At 35.1% G+C, this 20,237-nt stretch overlaps 1 protein-coding gene across 2 annotated transcripts in view; it reads left to right on the forward strand.

Moving 5' to 3' along the window:
- Positions 1-11,893, forward strand: part of LOC121857633 (UDP-glucuronic acid decarboxylase 1-like) — a 30,420-nt gene extending 18,527 nt beyond the window's left edge. For both annotated transcript variants that reach the window (XM_042353691.1, XM_042353692.1), the window contains exons 6-10: positions 747-934; positions 1,480-1,612; positions 2,608-2,741; positions 4,396-4,494; positions 10,568-11,893. In XM_042353691.1, the coding sequence (XP_042209625.1) occupies positions 747-934; positions 1,480-1,612; positions 2,608-2,741; positions 4,396-4,494; positions 10,568-10,570 (557 nt within the window). In that variant the 3' untranslated portion in view covers positions 10,571-11,893. The remainder of the gene's footprint in view (positions 1-746; positions 935-1,479; positions 1,613-2,607; positions 2,742-4,395; positions 4,495-10,567) is intronic.
- Positions 11,894-20,237: the final 8,344 nt, after the last annotated feature.

Consider the following 20,237-nt stretch of genomic DNA (forward strand, 5'->3'; position numbering starts at 1 on the left):
AAATAATGTAAATTTCAAGTTTAACCTCGTTCGTATCGGCGGGTATTCATAAGTCTGACTTATGAATACCTGTACTTTGTTTTATAGTTACAGTATAACAGCACAATTATGTTTATATAAAATGCACCACAGATACTCACATATAAAATGTATAACATAATTATTTATTATATTAATAAGAAATCTCTTCGCTGGTATCTCTATCATAGGGTGAGCGAGGTTAAACGGACTCAAGGTAATTGTAGATAAATAGACTGGCAACCTCGGCTCAGAGACAGTGGAGGTTACCTGGACAGAGAGTTGAGGGTGCACAGGTACACTTTCTTCAAGTGTCATAAATGAAAAAACAATAGTGTTTCCCTTAAGAGAACTTACTCAAATGGCTCTCTCAGACCCTGCAGGTGTACAGTATAAAGTGACAGACAATAAAACACCAAACAGTGTTTCTCTTAAGTCCTGCCACATAATAACTTCTGAAACATATAGTAGTACAGTACTTTGCAGTACTGTTCAATGTAACACATCCAACAACTACTGTAATGTTCTTCCTTTTACAGTCTACAGTACTACTTTATTAGTTTATTGTTAGTGCACCAAGCTTCTTTTTGTCTTTTCCTTTCAGTCTATGACTGTTAATGTAACTGTTTTGGGCAATGATATTTTAGATGATAAGTTGAAAATTATTAGTAAAAGATATTAATTCAGGAATTTTTTATACCATTCTCTCATTGATTGATGATTTTCAGGTCCCCGTGCCTGTTATGATGAAGCTAAAAGAGTGTCAGAGACATTGGCATATTCTTACCACAGGCAGGAAAATGTTGAAGTGAGGGTTGCACGTATCTTCAACACATATGGTCCACGTATGCATATGAATGATGGAAGAGTTGTATCAAACTTCATCCTGCAAGCTCTTACTGGTCAAGATATTACAGTAAGTTGAATCTCTTCATAAATGGTGATTTTATTCTGAACCTGTAAGTTATTTGACATATTCAATGGACAAAAGGCAACTTTGATGTTGAAACTATGACACCGATGAAAAGCATATTTTTCAGGTCATTGGAGAAGGAATACTGTTTATTATTTCAACCATGGTAGTGTAATGTTCTTTTTCATAAATTGGGTGAAAATAGAAAAACAATTGAACTTTTTTTTTTCACTAAATGTTGTACTATCGTGGACAAAAGTTCACTCCCTGTAGTGAAACTGAGACACTGGAATGATGAGTCTCCGAACTGACTTACCCTGATTGTTATCTGGTGCGGGTGTGCTGTGCGGGTCGATACTGCTTCAGTTTGGGAAGGAGTGAACTTTTGTCCACGATAGTACATTTAGGTTTGTTTTTTATCTGTTTTCACTATTCAGTCTCTGATGTGCTTTTTGTGTTATGCTATTAGTATACAGTAAGTATAAATTACTGTAGACTTATTTTTCTTTTTTAGAAATAAATTATAATGTTTGTTATTATTTTCACAGATATATGGCTCAGGAAAACAAACAAGGTCATTCCAATATGTGAGTGACTTGGTAGATGGATTAATTAAACTCCAAAACTCAAATTATTCTCTCCCAGTAAACCTTGGCAACCCTGAGGAACATACTATTACAGGTAAGCTTGTTCTGTTGTAAAATTAACTTAATTTAGCAGTTCACCATTTTTCCAGCAGTTAATATGATCAACTGAATGTGAGATCATCTAGCCCTGGTGAGCAACTGTAAACAGTGGTCCACACATCAACACTCCAACATTTACAAGTAATAGACATAAGTTTTCTTCCAAGTCTACTATATATACTATACTTACTCTCTTGGTAATATAGATGATTACTTTGGGGGTTTTGACCACAAATTTGAAATAAATTAAAGACAAATCCCATATGTAGAAAACATGTCTTGGAGTTTTTCAGAATGTTGTTTTCCAATCAAATTGATTGGAAAAAAATAAAATTGCGCTGAAATATAGTTTGACAAGTTATAGTAATGATTCACTCTGAAAATGTCTCAAACTTTTGCAAATTGTAAACAAGCAAAGTCATCCACGTATGGAAATAGGCAGTTAGGTTCCTGCAACTCAAACATATAACTCCACAATATATAATGTTTTACTCCCCCCAAAGAACCTAATTTGTGCTGAATTATGTACAATCAAAGACAAAAGTCGTGTCACGGTTTTGTCCTAAGATTAAATATAACTCGTGAAACATTATGAGAGCCCCCCCCACCACAAGGCAGAGCTCACCAAAAGTTTAGCCCTTCGGCATATGGTTTCACCAAATTTCATGACACGACTTTTGTCTCTCATTGTACATTATTTACAGTTTCAGTATTCCTCATGAAGAGACCTTACACAAGCTTCGGTAAGGCAATAACACACTGGTATCAACAGTCTTGGCAAAGTGGTGCTTATATATTTAGCTTTATTTCTGACAACTTTAAAGAGATCATAAAAAAGTCAAGTCAAGATGATATATTTATCAAATTAAATTTATTGAGATATTAATCATAAAGAAATGATTGCACAAATACATTGAGATGAAAACCAAAAATAATTTTTTTTTACAAATCCAAGAACTTCTGAGAACTTGCAGGTGTTTTTCTTTACAGAATTTGCTATGATCATCCACAAGATGGTGGGTGGCAAAAGTCACATTGTTAACAAAGATGCTGTAGAAGATGATCCCCAGAGACGTAAGCCAGATATCACAAGAGCCAAGCATGTCCTTGGTTGGGAGCCCTCAGTAAGTGTTAAGCCTACATATAAGTATAATTGTAATCATTTAGAATGTTCTTGCACACTGGTAGACACCACTAACAGTTACAGTAGTGAGTTACATTAGCCTAATATGGCAAGGCTTACATAGATGTAAGTTGAGATGGTTTGGTCATGTGGAAAGAATGAAGAAGACCAATTGGATCACAAGATGCATGAGTAAATGCGAAGGCAAGGAGAGCTAGTGGTAGGGCAAGATGGACATGGGGAAGGGTTGTAAGTTATCTCTGATGAGAAACTGAATTGAGAGGGTGCAAGTGACTCTGTAGCTTGGAGAGATTCCATCAGTTAATCATGGCTAACCTATGCAAGTGTGGAAAATGTCTGTAAAACAATTGACAGTGTATGACTAAATGAAGATAGGCCAACAGTTATACAGTACTTAGGAACAGTGCACAGGGAAGAAAAAGTGAAGAATTTTGCAGCCTAATTGCCAGTTTTGTGCTTATCATAGCTGATGAAACCAGTGTGATGATGGAAAGAGAATTTAGGATGTTTTGTGCCTGTTTTTAGATGATCCTTGAGGATAATAAGTCTTGCCTTTTTTTTTTTTACTGTAGTTCCTTTGGTACACTAGTATCTTAAATGGTTTTAAGTAGAGGCAGTTAGGGATCTTTTTAATTCCGTATTGCATAGTCCATATTGCATTTTATAATGTAGTCATCATCCTGAGGAACCTTTGTTTTCCAGCCAGCCTAGTCTAGGGTTTCAGAACAAACTAATCCCTGATCAGCAGATATGGAATTAACCTACACATAGCCATACTCTTCCCTTATAACCATATTCATAATATGAGGCCATAGAGAGAGGATATATGTAAAGCAGAGAGCAGTTATGTCTTTGCTAAGAAGTGCCTACTGTAGCTCAATGTGTCTCATGGTGGTTCTTTTCCAGTTGCATGGCCCAAGGATTTCAAGAGCATATATTATGATATAAAATGGAATGTCAGAAAACATCCATTTTGTATGCGTTGGTTAGGGGGCACACAGAATAATGTTCGCTTTGAGAGTTTATTATGCACTCCTTTGTGTTTAATATTAGGTCTGGGTTGGGTAATTTTGAGAACAGACAGGTGGTTGATATGTTACCTGTTAAGTCTGAGTTACCTCCTCCAAACATCTGTAATGCCTCTCAAGTTATCCATCTCTGCTTCTCTTATTTGATGTGTCACTATACCCTTTCCACGCTAACCTGGCCCGTAGGCCACGTCCCTCATCTATAGCTAAAAATAGCTGATTGGTTCCCTGAGCGTTTTACCTTCCCCGGACTGCGTGTGTACGTATAAGCGCGTATTTGTATCAACCTTTTATAATGAGTATTTAAAATTTTCTAACATCTTCTCTGAAGTGTTAATGCCTTGAAATCATTTGAATTTTGATAATTTGGATGTTTAACATTATTTTAGATAATAACGGGTCTGCTTACCAATTGTGAACACATCTAGTTTCAATTTTCTATGAACCAATCTGCTATTAGTATAGAAGAGGGCAGGTTAGCTTGGAAATACTATAGTACTCTGAAACACCTAAGTCTCATATGTATATATGGCATTTATAATATGATATTAAGCACTCTTCATTGGTGTGTGTATTGGTATTATATTTATTTCATTTTGTTTGCAGGTGTCACTACAGACAGGCATTGAGAAAACTGTTCGATATTTCCGCAAGGAGCTGATGAGGTCAAAACATTCTGAAAGAAATTTACATATCCCAGTAGATGTAAGTAATATAAATGTTTAAAATCTGAAGAGTTTGCTGATCTGTAGGATTTATGCAGTCATAAGTAAGGCTGATGAAATATTATTACGTAAGTGAAACTGAAACTGCTTTTTTCTAAATTTCTAATTGAATGTTTCACTCAATTTGGCTAGGTTAGGACCTAACCGAATCTATTCTCACCTAACCTAATCAGACCTAAACTTAACTTCAAACCTAAGCTAATCTAACCTAATCTGGTTCTGACCTGCATGAAACATTCATTTCGTTAATTGACAGAAATTCTTCAGTCATTTCATGAAATACCTGATTACACGGTTTGACTGCAACATATATATATCCATTAGCTTGAATATTTGGTGCAGAGCACTTCCAAGAATGAGAGATTTCAGGGTAACGAGACGACTCTCTCAAAGCCGGAAAAAATCCTGCATCTCCAGAATTTTCCGGGTAATGGAAAAAATTTCTCGGGTTCCAGAAATTGCACATTACATCATCACTCGAACCAGGAAAAATATCCTCCATCCCCGGAATTTTTCGGGTATCGGGAAAATTTTCTCGGAATTTTCCAGAAAATGTGCCCCTCAGAAAATCATTCCCATAGCTATATTTTTCCGAAAAGTCCGGATTTGGAAACGATTTTCTGAGAAAATTTCAATTCCAGCTCTAAGAGTGTTCTGGGTTTGAGGGATTCCGGCTGACAAAGATATTGTTTGTACAGTACTGTATATATAATTTCATGTTACTCTTGCAGCCATTCCTCTCAAAAGAATTCCTTTCATACAGAGGAATGGCTGCAAAAGTAACATGAAATTGTATGTGAACTAAACAAAAAATATCAAATTGTGAATACTGTAAAGTACTAGATTGATGAGGCCTCAGTGCATGCTTTATAAAGGAGTCAGATGGTACAGTATCTTGATCTCTTCATATTACATATCTTCTAGCCAGCAAAATTTTGTCAATTGCTTGTTCTTGCTGACTGTTTTGCCATCTTCAACCATCTCCGTGATTAAGGAAATGCCAAATGGGCAATTGTTTTGTTTGTAATATTGTTCTCTCTACTTTTTTTTATTACAGTGGTCCCTCAGTTAACGAACGCCTCGGTTCACGAAATTTCGGTTAACGAATTACCTTACGGTTAACGAAAAAAATATGGTTAACGAATTCCTTACGAATTCCTCTCAACATGTTTTCGCTTGCTCATCAGCTGGAATATTAGTCCGCCAATACAGTAATCGGTTCTAAGGCTTAAATTCATTCCCATTTGAGTAAATATCAAGAAGGTTGTACTATTCAATAATTTTCCAAGTTTTATATTAAAATTTTTAGTCATTTTAACAATTATTTAACATAATTGAAGTACAGGAAACTAGTTTTTAGTGAGCCAAACAACCACTCAACTCACCAGACAGGCATCAGTTTGTATCTCTGGTCAGTAGAGGTAACATCTTGCTTGAGACTCCCTTGAACATAAACTATTTTTATGTTTTTACAGTACAATTATTGGTCATTCTGAAATTTATTTAACATATTGACAATATATAGTGCATTGTTGATTTAAAGAAAATAGTCTTGAATTACACAACTAGTGAACTTAAAATTTTATGGGTGAAATGACGGCATGAAGCATGGGGTGATTTCTCTTCCACCCCTGCTTCCTTCTCTTCTCCCTTCTCCACCCCCACTTCTAATGCCCATCATCATCATCAACCAGGAGCCTTCTACATACACACCTCAAAGTAAGTGTACTTTACTGCATTTATTTTTACTTTGTATGTAATTTTCGGTGAGCTGGAACCAATTACCCAAAATTCCATTGATACAATGGTTTCGGTTAACGAAATTTTAGGTTAACGAACGACCTTCTGGAACGAATTATGTTCGTTAACCGAGGGACCACTGTATACTGTAAAAGTGATTCAGAAACAGCAAAATGACACTTAAAATTTTGTTTGTGTAATTTGATTATTAATCTTAACAGCCGAGTCTTACCAAAGATGTGACAATGAAAATTTTAAGACAGTATAGCTGAAGAAGTTTTTTAAGCCAAATTTTAATGATAACTTATGTGTTCGTAATACAGTCCAAATGTACACACTTATTTAACAATGTAAAGACTTAAACAGAAAAATACACTACACACAAAAAAGTATATAAAGTAATGCCGTGTTATGATGTAATAAACGTGTTGAGATTAATTCCATGTTTAACTCAAATTTGATTAAGTATATATTTTTGCACATTGCTACAGAGGAAGGAGAGACTAATGAGTTTAGATCATGTGAGTCGTCTATCTTTTACTTGCTGGGCTCCAAATATTTTTGCTCATACCCATGGCCTAAATGCAATGGTGGGAGGGTTTTTGTCCGTGCGGCATTAAATGCTTAGTTTAGACTCGGAAAACTTTCCACAACAACGAGAAAGATTCTGGGGATGTGTGATAGTGTCTGTCTGCCCGAGATGCATAATATAGAATCTCAGAATCATTTTTGCCAGTACCTGTACCAGGAAAAACTCCGGAATGTGCGATATTTTCTGGGAACGAGAAAGTCGTCTCATTACCAGAAGACCACTGTTCCAATTATTCAGGCTAACGGGGATATCATTGTAACTATTTTTTAATGAAACTTGTTAGATGTTTCTGGTCTATACATTTCTGAAATGATTAATTTATTGACAAGGAAGAAGTTATCATTCACTCTTCATTTTGATGTTCATTATTTGAAAAAAAAAGATACAGAAAGGCTGCACTCATGCACACACACAGTAAATATACCTGTACAGTAATTTTGTGTTAAGAATTTCATCCTTCTTTAATGTACTGTATAGTACTTAATTTTATTGAAGTTATGGATTGAGTAACAATCGGGGAATATCAGATGTTGTATAGAACATGTAATTTTGATGCCTTTAGTCGGTCCTTGTTATTTGTCGGGGCTGCTTCCTAAAAAATGGGAATGAATGACAAACAGCGTGGAATTTTCCCCATAACATATAATGGAATGAGGAGAGTTACTTTCCAATTCATCACTTACCATCACTCGTGCAACGAAAAGGGGGAGTTTTTGTCATAAGTAATGTAATAGGGCTGGTTTATGCTCTAAAGTCATTGCAGCTATATGCTGTGCATAATTTATTGTACTGTACCCAAATTTAAATTAAGTAACAAATGTAAATAAAAGGAAAACAAAACACACAAAAACACACACACTATTTCTCTCTCTCTCTCTCTTTCGGTTCTTTATAAATTTCTAACTTTAACTCTTAATGCTCTACTTATTCTTTTCCTCTTATGCTCAGGCTCACTCTTTATTCATGACATGGTTTAGGCCCATGGTATCACTAACAGGTGTTGCAGGATAAAACACCAAAGTCTCAGATACACTGCACTTCTTTACATCTAGATACAGTACAGTATAATAAATGCAAAATTATTGTAAATGTAGTACAGTATTTCATTCTTACTTACAAAATTTGACCCATTATAAACAAAATCCCCTGTGGACCACAAAATAATAATACAGTACTGTGGAAGTATTGCACATGTTGACTTATTATAGCTCCATGGCAAGTAGTCCAAACATCAAATGTGGGACATAAGGAAAATTGTTCTCCTACTGATGAGCGATTAATATGCGAAACGACAAATAAAAGGGACTGACTGTAGCTAAATTTCAACATTTGTCACAAAAGGGAGCCACACCATTGGTCTGTATACCAGGAAACTTAGAAGTTAAATTTCATTTCCAGGTGTTTAGACAGTGAAATGGTTGGTATGTTATTTATTATGAATTTTAGACTGGGAATTTATTTTTAATGCTCCATAAGCAAAACTTTTGAAAGTGTTATACAAGTGTATTTTTCCATGGGTTCACAGCTATTCCTTTATTTATAAGAAAAACATTGTTTCAAAATAAACTTTCGGAAGGGCATTTCCATTCCTTTAATGGGAAAATTAAAGGTGAACTGGGCAGTTTTTCCAACATAATTGTAACAAATCACAAATTCCATTTATAATTTTTGCTTTCATAATAAATGTAAAAATACACAAACACACTGGAATGATAAAACTGAAGAATAATGTGCTGTAGGGGGGAATATTAGTGTGTGTGTACTGTGTAAGCTATGGTGAGGTTGTACACTATATGCCTATGTTAAACACAACACTTGTTTTGAATAGTACCGAATATGTATTTATATTTCAGTATCTTAATATCGGATGGGTGTATTGGAAACTAATGTATTAAAGGAATGTTTTTGTTTTGTTTTTCCTATAAGTGCAGGAGTGTATAAAACAGTAGAGTGTACCTTGCATAATCTCACTAATGGTAAATGCTGCATCACATTTATATTTTTTGGTGATGCTATCCTACAGTACACTGTTAACTGCTGTTCTACACTAATAAGAGGAAGTGAATGATACTTATTCTGGATTTTTTTACAGATATTTGAACTTGAAACTTCAATTTAAAGATCAAAATAAGTTTCTCTCACTTTTTCTTAAGTTAAACCTCCAAACATGTTTTAGTCAAACTGGGAGGGTTGACATCTATGCAAACAAGTGTTAAAGAGTCATGTCTACTCTCATCCCTCCCTTTCTTCCATACCAACACAAGCTTGTAATGCATGTACAGTATATACTGTATTCAAGCCTTCATTGTGTAAAGGCTATCTCTTAAGATTTTCTTCTTCATGGCCAATTTTCAAAATAAGTTTTGTTATTACTGCAGTAGTTTGAAGATATTTAAAGTAACTGATTCAGTGTCCTTTTTGTAAATTTGTGTTGACTCCTCCCAGCTACCTAAGAGGCTATGAGCCAGTTAGAAATGATACATTAACCACATATAATACAGTATAATGAAATATAGTGGGAACCATTTGTTTTCATGGTGTGTTTTTTTTTACAGTATATGCATTTATTGATGGCTAAATAAAAAAATAGCTTGCTTGTATAACATATCATTGAGAGTTTGAGAATGCTTTGGTAGCTAATTGAGAGAATATATTTAATGAAGTCCACTTTGTGGCACTACTCGCTAGTAATGATTTTTAGATGTTTTCAGTGACTTACAGTAAGTCTATCTTTACCTTGTCTGTGCATATTTATTGTATGTTACTACTGTACTGTACATTGGTAAAGTTAAGTTTTGAGAGTGATGTCTTCTCTCAGTGTTGTTATGATCCTTAATTTAACAAGAACTACAAAGGTATAATTCACCAATCATGAAACTGTTACATTTTCTATATATGAGGATCATAGTTGCTGTACTGTGGATGTGTGTGAGACTGGTGGATATTGTTCTAGTGCTGTAAGAAGAATGGTATCCAGTGAAAGGACTAATCTGTCCACGTATCATTCAGAGCTGCACATTTCAACACATTACATAAAATATATGTGCAAGTTTGAAAACATATTAAAGTTACTTGATTATAATAATATTAATCTAAATAAAAGAAATGAATTGGCTTCATGTATCATAGTCTTAGTAAATGAATTATGAAAACTAATTTTGTAATGGACTTTCTAAACTTCACATCACAAGCAGGCTAGTGGATTTTCTTTGTGTAAAACTAAGTTCATTAAAGTTTTCACCCCAAAATTTCTCTACATAATGGTATACAGTAGTGTTCTATATTAAAAAACTTCCACCAGTACAGTGAATACAACACAAAGCCTTTTTATGATGCACAAGGAGACACTGTACGGTATTGCCCTTCACTTCAACTTAAATTTTGGTACCCATTCACACCTGGGTGGATTGGGGGTGCCCTGTGCCTCGATTGCAAACCAGTGACCTTCAGAACAGAGTCAAGCACTAAAGCCACTCAGCTGTTGCACACTTATCTCTGCAGTGCTCTATTTAGAGAAAAATCTAACCTCATTATGTATTGATAATTAAGTAATAATTCATAGGTCCAATCCCTGGGATTATTCAGATACTTTAAGAGTCTAGATGTATAGTATCTTCAATGTGCTTATTATAACTAATTGAACTGCAATTATGCTGTTAAATTACAGTCAAATGCTAAAAACTGAATTGACTCAGAAGCTAAATGTGTGTTACATTTACAGTGACTTCTATGATGTTTGGACTCTTGTGATGTAAACAGTATGGCTGCAATCCTAAGCTACCGAAGAAGGATAAAACAACCAACCTTTATCAATTTGGACAGTCCAGTGGTGAGAAGTCATTTTTTATGAAATGACTAATAGTACAGAAGATTTCAGGTTACCAATGGCAGTTGACCACAACGGATATTAATATCTATTTTTCTCTATACAGAATATTGCCTGTATGTGTAGGAGTAATAATTGACGATATATTAAAAGAATTCCAAATTTGACAAATTATACACTGTATATTTATTATAAACTGTATATAGTGACATTGGAGAGTGGGGTATTAACAAAAGCTTTCAGTACAAATAGGAGAAGAAACGTAGAGTTAACATACAAGTTGTCTATGAATCATTGTTAGGTTTTAGTGATTGGAAAGGGGTTGGTTTTCTAGCCCTTTGTGTGAGGTCGTGTAGGCTTCATGCATTGTGGTGTCAAGCAGCAACAAGTGAACAAGAACCTTAGGTAGCAGGTGGCATTAGTGAGGATGGTGAAGCAGCTCTGTCCCAAACTAATAAATGAGGTCATGATGATCGGAGAGAGCCAGTGGACCGAGTGCCACTTGATTGGATTTTGTGAGCACTATGACATTCATCCAGAGATCTATTGCCTCATTTCACTATAAACAAAGATACGTTGGGAGCACTGTATTTCACTGGTGTTGCAAGAGGGAATTACTCGTGGGAAGTTAAACATTAGCCATGAAATTCAGTACTGCAGTGTTTCTATTGAGCATTGTCTTGATAGATCTTATGTGCTGTTAAACACTTAATTCCTTTTTTGATTGAAATTATCACTTTTATATCAGTCGCAGATTGGAAAGGATGAACTTGCTACTGCTACCAAATCAACACATTCTTACCTCAGAGTGCATGTGTGTGAAGTAATGTCTTTGGCAGCTGGTAATGAATAAGGCCACTGTGCTTGAATTTATCAGTAGAGCATTTCAATATGTTTATTTTTAAGTTTAATCAATGGGATATTTTTTAAGCTTAAATGGTTGTGTTTCCCTTACAGTATTAGTAGAATTGATATGTTATTCAATGGTTCTGAATTTAATATGTTACTCCTTACCTTTCCTTGGAGGATACCACTCACCATAGTATGAAGTTATATTTAATTTTTGTAATTTTGGGTTAAGAAAACTTATATATGAGCATAGCATTTTTGTACAGTATCTACTCCATTGTGAATATAATAGTTAGTCGAGATTAATTTTATGATTATTTAAGTCACTGGTTTATATATGATTTTTGTTTTCTAATAAAAATTTTAATTTGAGTTTTGTTTTTTATGAAAACTAATATTGTGAAATTCACAATAGATTTTAAAATATTGATGTATGGGAAACACTTCATTCCTTTAAGAGGCAGGGGTTTTACTCGGCTGAATAAAATCATCTGGCATTAGCCAGAATAAAATACCTCGGGGCTATTTTGCCCTTTGAAGGGTGAATCGAGACCATACCAGATTCTCAAACAATGTCAATCTTTTGAGAGTATGGAGTTACTAAATTGATCGGTTTTGATACCCTGTTAATGTACTGTACTAAGCTTTCTTTTCTATAAAACTAACTTTTAATACATAATGGTATTTATATTCAGTATGTAAAAATGTATAGAGGCAGACCTCTTGTAACGGACAAGATATGTTCTTGAGGAGTGTCTATAAAGCGATTACAGAACAGTGTTCTGTTAAAAATTTCATAAAACATGATGCCTATAGGGATGAGTTCGTAGCAGTGTTGGTTCTTATACTATAAATACTACAAAACACCTTCCCTGGGTAATGGTAATGTCTCAGCAGGTGTTGTAACTTCTTATAAATAACATGAAAAAAAATTTAATCAGTACTTCCCAGTTAATTTTGTCAGACACATAGTGTTGATTTAATGATAGAGGAACTAAGCTAATTGACACCTGTCTGATGCTCTCCATATCACTTACAGTACATGTTCACATCCATAATGTCTGTTAAGTGAAAATAAGTTACACAAGGTTCTGTTATAAGAGGTCTGCCTGTATATAAAAAATTAAGGAAATAGAATGAGATCTCACCAAGGCTAGAGAAAGAGTGATGGTACCATTACCACATGAGCAAACAGTTGATATGCTGGAGCTTTCTGCAGCTTGCCAATTACAGTCTCTTTATTATGACTTCTTCAAAATGAATTTATTTTGAGTGAAAATAATGGTTAATTAAGTGCCAGATTTAAAAAGTTTACTGAATTACTAGAGAAAAATTCAAGTTGAAGATTTATGAATGTCCAATACTTAGAAAGAATTTCTTGATTGGGAAACTGAAAACAATAGTTTTCCTCATCGCTGCTGGTCACAATTTTTTTTTTTTTTTTTGAGGGGATTGACCTTTGAAGTACAGGCAGGCAATAAAATTATATGTTGAGGCACTACTTTTACTGTAATTGTAGAAAAACTACATCAGTTAGGAACCTAATATTTTGCATAAATGTAGCCTAATGTGACATGATGCTGAATTATCAGTTATCACGTGACCCATCAGTGGTGTTTAACAGTTTTCATCCAATCATGCCATAGTGCTCATTGTGTTTGTTGTGTTGTGCTTTGTGGGTTGTGTTTGTGTGCTTTGCTTCGTGTTATCCATCAGTGGTATTTAACAGTTTTCACTCAGTCACGCCACGGCGCTCACAACACACAAGCACAGTGAGTGCCATGATATGACTGAGTAAAAACCATTAAGCTGTGTTAACTTAACCAGAATATAGTATTGCACCATGGTAGAGCATTTTTTTTACTGCAGTATATTCCATAGCCTTTACTGTACTCGGCCAAAAAAAAATGCAAACATGTACATATTGAATGATATTAGGCATTAGTAAAAGTAACACTGACCATGCTTGTTAGGTATTAGTTAACAAGATGTATATGGTAAATCAGTATTCACAGAATGGAAAATTGTTGTTGTAGACTTGAACTGATTGCAGAAAATAGATTTAAATACAGTACAGAAAATAGAACTAATTATGAAAAAATAAATGATTACAGAAAAATGTTTGAGTCGTCTTTAATGAGCAGTGAAAAGTGCTTTATTAATCTTTTCAAACCTAAGCCTTTGAATACTGTACCTCGTAGCATCAAGAAATATACAGTACGGTATAATGATGTAAAATTTACAGGAAATTCTATACTGTATACCGTAGTTTATTTCAGGACTGATTTTTTTTTTCTTCTGCAAACAGTAAGCCTTAATATATACAGTACTTATGGTTTTAATACAAGTTACAGTCACAAGAGGATGGCTGAAAAGTGAGATGGGATATTTGAGTGGCCAAGGAATTTTTACATACAACAGGAGGACATCATCCAGCTGTGGACTAGGGTCTGTCCTACAGGCCTGAATAGTTGCCCCCCTCCCCAGGTAGTAGGCAGCTACCAATCAGGGAGGTACTACCGCCTGGGAAGATATTGGAAGCATAATGTATTGTCTAGTGGTAAACCCTGCTGCCATATGGCATCACAAAAATTGTGACCAAGTCCCAGGTTGTTGATCTGACTTTTTGCCTCATTTACACACAATTGCAGGGTCTTAATTGTTTCTCTTACCATTGACAACACAACATACATAAATCATTTCTCACTCTTGATCTTTTTTCATTTTGTATTTCTTTATGGTTCTTTATTATTATTACAGCATAATTATTATTATTATTTTTTTTTTATTATACTGTATTATTATTATTATCAGTGTTATTATTGTAATTACTATTTTATTTTTTATTTTATATTTCTTATTATAAATTATATTTACTTTGAACTAATTATTATTATAATTTTTATTATTATTACATTTTTGCCCCCCAGGCCCCATTGTGGGTCAGTGACCTTTGCCCGGGTGGGCTAAAAAAAAGAAAAAAGAGATTAGGTAACGATAGTTTAGCTTAGGTTAGGATAGATTTGGATATGTAAAATTATGTTTGATTAGTGATAGGGTGATTAATCTTCAGGCAAAATAAGCTGGGGGTTAACCTTTAAGTTTGGTTAGGTAAGGTTAGATTAGCACAGGAGTAGTTAACTTTCAATTGATCTTGATCTCATATTGAATTAACTTTGAGCATTACTCAACCCCAACTTACACCATAACTTCACTTATTATTGATGGCTTCCCTGGATTCATAGCGATAAAATTCAAAACAATTTTTTTTCTTAAGTGTCTAATAGATCAGAGTCTTCCCATTTCTTAGGCTTTAGATATGTCAGAAGTGATAAAGAGAAATGCTATTTGACCAGTAATCTTACTCCAATATTTCCAAGAGGATTTAATGTTAATATTTTAGTAACCTTGATTTAGAGACACTAAAACGGTTCCTAAAATTAGAATTTGTAGAATTGTCTTATACTGTAATCAGCACTAACTTTCACATAACCAAATTTTGCTTAAAGCACCTAGTACAGTAGTTACTGATAGAACAATATATCAGCATAATCAGACACAGTGATGCATTGTACTGTACTTACAATAAAAGCTGCACCTTGTTCAACACCAATTCTTGTGAATGAACAACTGTATATTTTTCATTTCACTTCACCTTATTAATATACAGTATAATGTACTGTAAATAAAGTGATATAGAAATATGCAATGATTCATGAACTACAATACTGTACTGTATTGAGTAGCATAAGCCTATGACTATGTTTGATAATAACTGAAAAATAATAATTTTTGGAACATCTGACATAAAAACTATGCTCATTGGTCATTTAGGTTGAAGGTACAGTACTGTATCTCGCACTGTATTTGTTTTGAGAAATGCTGTACTATGAATATGTAGCTAAAGATTAATAAAAAATCACTTGCAGTATTTCTAAGCTTAACTACATGCCTAGATAAAGATGTACTGTACAGTATTAGACAGTGAGGGTCAGTTTAACTTTAAACATATAGAAAGACCCTGACAATTCTGCATGAACTTTAGTTTCATGACCTTAACAAGTGGTGTCTTAGATTAGCCTACCAGAACTATCTGGCTGAGCCACCTTTACCTATTGTGGAAAAGGGACATTATCCTCACAGGTGAATGTAAATTGCTGGACAACAGCAAGGCACTCAAGTGAGCAATGATTTCAGTGAGTCGGCATGAGCAGGTACACTTTGACAAACCTTGGCGGTGATTTCTTTGACTCAAACACCTGAGGTATAAACTTTGGTTCCAAACTTACTTTCACATATTCCCTGCCTCTGACATATTGCCAAAACACAAAGCCTGCCCTTTTCAACACTGTATGAAATTTATGAGGTTGATTGATTGTTTGATTTTTAATGTCTTGGCTACATAGACCTCATCCCACACAGTCTTTTTGTGCAATTACATTCTGTTTATGTAATGAGTTGTGTTCTCTGGCTGATCTGTCATGTTTATTCACTGTGTAGGTACTGATGTTCTATTTGTGTAGGGCCCCAATGGATTCCTGTTGGTTTGTCCCAACTACCAAGGGTATATGTGTTTAAGTCAAAACACATACTGTAAGCTGAGCTTTTCAATTTTTTTTGAAACTTTTGATTGGGAATGGGTTATGTCACTCTCAGTATGTGAACAGATCATTTGTCATGGTCATACAGTATTAATCTTTCTAAGTGTAAGTATATTTAGTCTTAGAGGTTCAGAAGCACATAATCTTGGTTTGTGACTTGAGTTTCTTTTTAGAAATATATAAAGTGTTGTGTGTGCTTTGGAAAATAAAATTTGAAAATTGTGTAGTGAAACTGTCTCTACTGATTGGACTTCTGGTTTACTTATCCATACAGAATTTGGTTTATGTGCTGGCAGAGAAAAAAGTCGTGTTCACCCCCTAGTGTTAGGTTCCGAAACCCATAACAAAGAATTTGGGGAAAGTGACAGCTAAACTTCGAGGTTCAAGTCAAAAGGGGAACTTACCCAAAGTCTTCGTCTTGGGTTTCATAACACAAAGCACATTAAGTGTAAAGCGAAACTTTTCTTTGACTGTACATACAACAAACTATTTATACAAATTAGTTTACTCAAATTTCTGGATGTATGTGACTTGACATATGACTTCTTAGGACATGAGCATCCATGATGAATCTGTTTTGTAGTATTATGCATCAGGTGAGGCCTTTGTAAGTTCAGGTAGGTATGTTGCAGATTTTATTATGTACAGTATTAATAAATCGTAAGTGACTGCTTTATACTTGAATAATGATGATAGGGAGTTTTTCCTGACTGTATTTTATATGAGCTTTTTTTTTTAGGCTGAGTCAACTTCCTCAGAGAACATGCTTTTTGGTCCATGTTTTGAATATTCTATACTACAGTGTAGTCTTCAGGCTGAGAGTATGTAAAATAAATTCAAACTCACTTGGTGAGGAGTTGCTCAGCAGCAGTTTACACTGGTCTAAGAGGAAAGTTGTTGTGCCACTGGAAAATCTCAGTCGGGATATCCCCTTGGTCATGGCAGTCTTTGACAATGGATGTTCTTGTGGAAATTTTTCACAGGTTGTTATAATGTTATTACTGCATTGCAACAATTAAGGTCTCTAAGCGTATAACGACTTTAGTAATTAAACTACCGAGTATCCAAACAACTTTTCAAATATTATGAGAGAGAAAATTCTGTCTCTCATAGGTCACTCATCTCTTCCTTTGGGGCATAAAGTTGGATTTATTTTCCAATCTTTCCTTTCTGAATGTAAAAAAAAAAAAAAAAAACCCACTACCTTTTGATGGCAAAGTCACATCTAGCTTATATTCTAATATTTTACCTGAGTACTGTACTGTACAGTACTGTATACAGAGCAATACTGTATTGTAGTACTGTATTCTTTGAATAAAGAAATATTGTTTTCTCCCAACAAAAGACAAAAATGTACTGTATAACTTACTTGAATTATTATTGTCACATCATTCTATGTATATTCGTCATAATTTATATTGTATATACCTATAATAAATTTTTTTATTTTTTTTTGGAGTTTTTTTTTACTGGATTTTCTGAGTTTGATAATGTGTGACTGTTTAGTGATACTGTACAGGTTAATGCTTTGTGTCTTCTGTCAGTTTGTTGAATAGTATACAACTTCAGTTTCACTGTCATTAATATTCTGCCAAGTTAATGTGTCTTATGAATTGGAAGTAACTCATTCTTATAACAGTTTGATATGAGAATGAGTTACTGTACTTCTAATTTTGTGTTTAAGAGAATTTTTTTTACTAAGTACTGTACATAGAAAAACGAATTCAGAAACATAAACTTATTTGGTTAAAATGCAGCATAGTACAGTATAGGTAGATATCAATAATGAGTTTTGCTAAGTAACCAGGATCTATAATCCTTAGAGTTACAGCCCAGATAGGGGCATTTTGTACTACAACTACATGAATAGTAAATGAGATCTTGCATTAACATTGACAACATGTTCTTGATTTTGAACTGGTTATTTAAGGCCCAATATGTCACAACCGTCAACATTAAATGAACAGAATGTATTTATTTCTGAAGGAAATTCATTACTCCTTTGGTCTTTGCACTACCAAAGGTTATTAAGAATTTTTGAATACTGTAGTAATTTTTGCTTACACAATAGTGATAAGACTGCAGATCACATGGTAATATATATGGAAAAATAAAACTACGAGACCCTGCTTCATTACTGCTAATAAAATACAATGGCTACACCTTCAAAATCCAGAAGAAACTATGTATGATTGCTGTTTAGTTATAATATTAGGAGTAGTCTAGTACTACTACTTCTACTACTGTACTACTACTACATTACTTTGCTGTCACTTGGAATAGAGTATGACGATCATCCAGCTATGATACAATGATATGGTTATTAAAGATATCACCTTCATTGGTGAGCTCTGAGGTGACTCGAGAGACCGATACAGGATCAACAGGGCCCTCCACAGATGTTTCACATCTAGTGCGGGAGGGGCAGTGGTAGAGTCTTTCTGGTGCAGGTGCTTGTCTGCCTCAGTATGCAGTCGGGCCAACTCAAAAGTATTGACACCTTTTCGTGTGGTGCTCCTCCAAGCGTTACGGTGTTGAGTGATCGTCTCCCAAGTGAGGGGGTCGATTTGGTGCTTTTTCAGGTTTGTCTTAAGACTATTCTTATACCTTTTCAGTTGCCCACTAGCATTACATTAACCATTCATTAGGTGACTGTAAAGTAACTGCTTTGGCAGTCTACTGTCGTCCATGTGGGTAACATGGCCAGTCCAGCGTAGTTGTTCATGGATAATGGTAGCCTCGATGCTCCTATAGTTGGTGTCAGTGAGAATACTGGCTAGTAATGGTTGATGCTACTTGTGAACAGGGCTGTACCTTCTGAGGGCTGAGCGACTGGCCGAGTAAGTGAAGGTCAAAGAAGAAAACTTGAAATTAAAGGAAGTGATGGCGAGGATGAAGGAAGAAGACATGAGACAAGGAAAGCCCGTGTCTGATGTAAACTCAGGCAAATGGAAGTTGTGATGAGAGGAATGACCAATATGGCAGTGAGAAAAGACACTAAAGAAATGATAACAGCTAAGTGTAAAAACTCTTTTGGTCCTTTGATAGACGAATTAGACGTTAGCATAGTCAGGGACAGGGCTGACAAGGAAAACCTTAAATGTTGGCGATTTCCAGGTATGGTACCTGAATAGAGGTTTTTGTTGTAAAAATACAAATAGGATGAGTGTTTGTTTGCCAGGAGCTGGGGTGGGGGATATAGTTGACAGGATGGACAATATCTTTCACTGGTAATGGGAACAAACCTATTATCTGTCTCAGTGCAGGAGGCAATGATTTTGGCTGGTTTACAGAAGGAGTGAGGAGCTTCTTGATAAGTTCAAGACAGGTATTGAACGTATTAGGTAGAAGATCCTTAACATATGTGGTGTCCTGTATAGAAGGAGAGTTCGCAATGAATGATTGTCAAGGGCAGTTGGTACCAACGGCCGTCTTGACAGATATTGCAAGTCAATATCAGTCCCATTCATTGACAACTGGGACAAGTTTTATGGCAGAAGGGACCTTTATGCTAGGGTTGGGGTGCATCTATCTAGGAATGTGGTGGCAACCCTGGCTGGCTGTCTCGAGAGGGCAGTTCAAAAGATGTCGAAGTCTTTAAACTGCAAGGGGAACATATGGGCACGGAGGTGGAGGAGACTGCAGTGGGAGCGGGTAAACAAAGTGAAAGGTTACAGGGAAATAGTGCTAGGAATGATGACAAAACTAAATTAGGTGGAGTTAAAACCTAAATGTGTCAAAGAGAGGACTTAGAACACGACTAACTTAAATGTCAATGACGCAAACAGTTGAAGTATGAGAAACAAAATGGATAAACTCGGACTCATGTGAGTTACCTGCCGAATACCAAATTTCAGGTTACAAATTATTCCATACCAATAGGCAGATTAGGAAAGGAGGCGGAGCAGCAATCTATGTCGGGGATAATCTGAAGTGTGAAATAAGTAAGGAGAAAAAAAAACTGAACTGAATACAGTGTAGTGGACGTCTCTCCTACAAACTGCGTATCGCATTCCAATGTGCCGCCTTCCCTAGCAACCAACCAGATGTTACCGTATCTTAGCAACGGAACCAGTCACCGGCGACTTTCTGGGTTTTCCCAACATGACTCATAG

This window comes from Homarus americanus, unplaced genomic scaffold (assembly GCF_018991925.1).
Source record: "Homarus americanus isolate GMGI-L3 unplaced genomic scaffold, GMGI_Hamer_2.0 scaffold16712, whole genome shotgun sequence".
Taxonomy (NCBI): Eukaryota; Metazoa; Arthropoda; class Malacostraca; order Decapoda; family Nephropidae; genus Homarus; species Homarus americanus.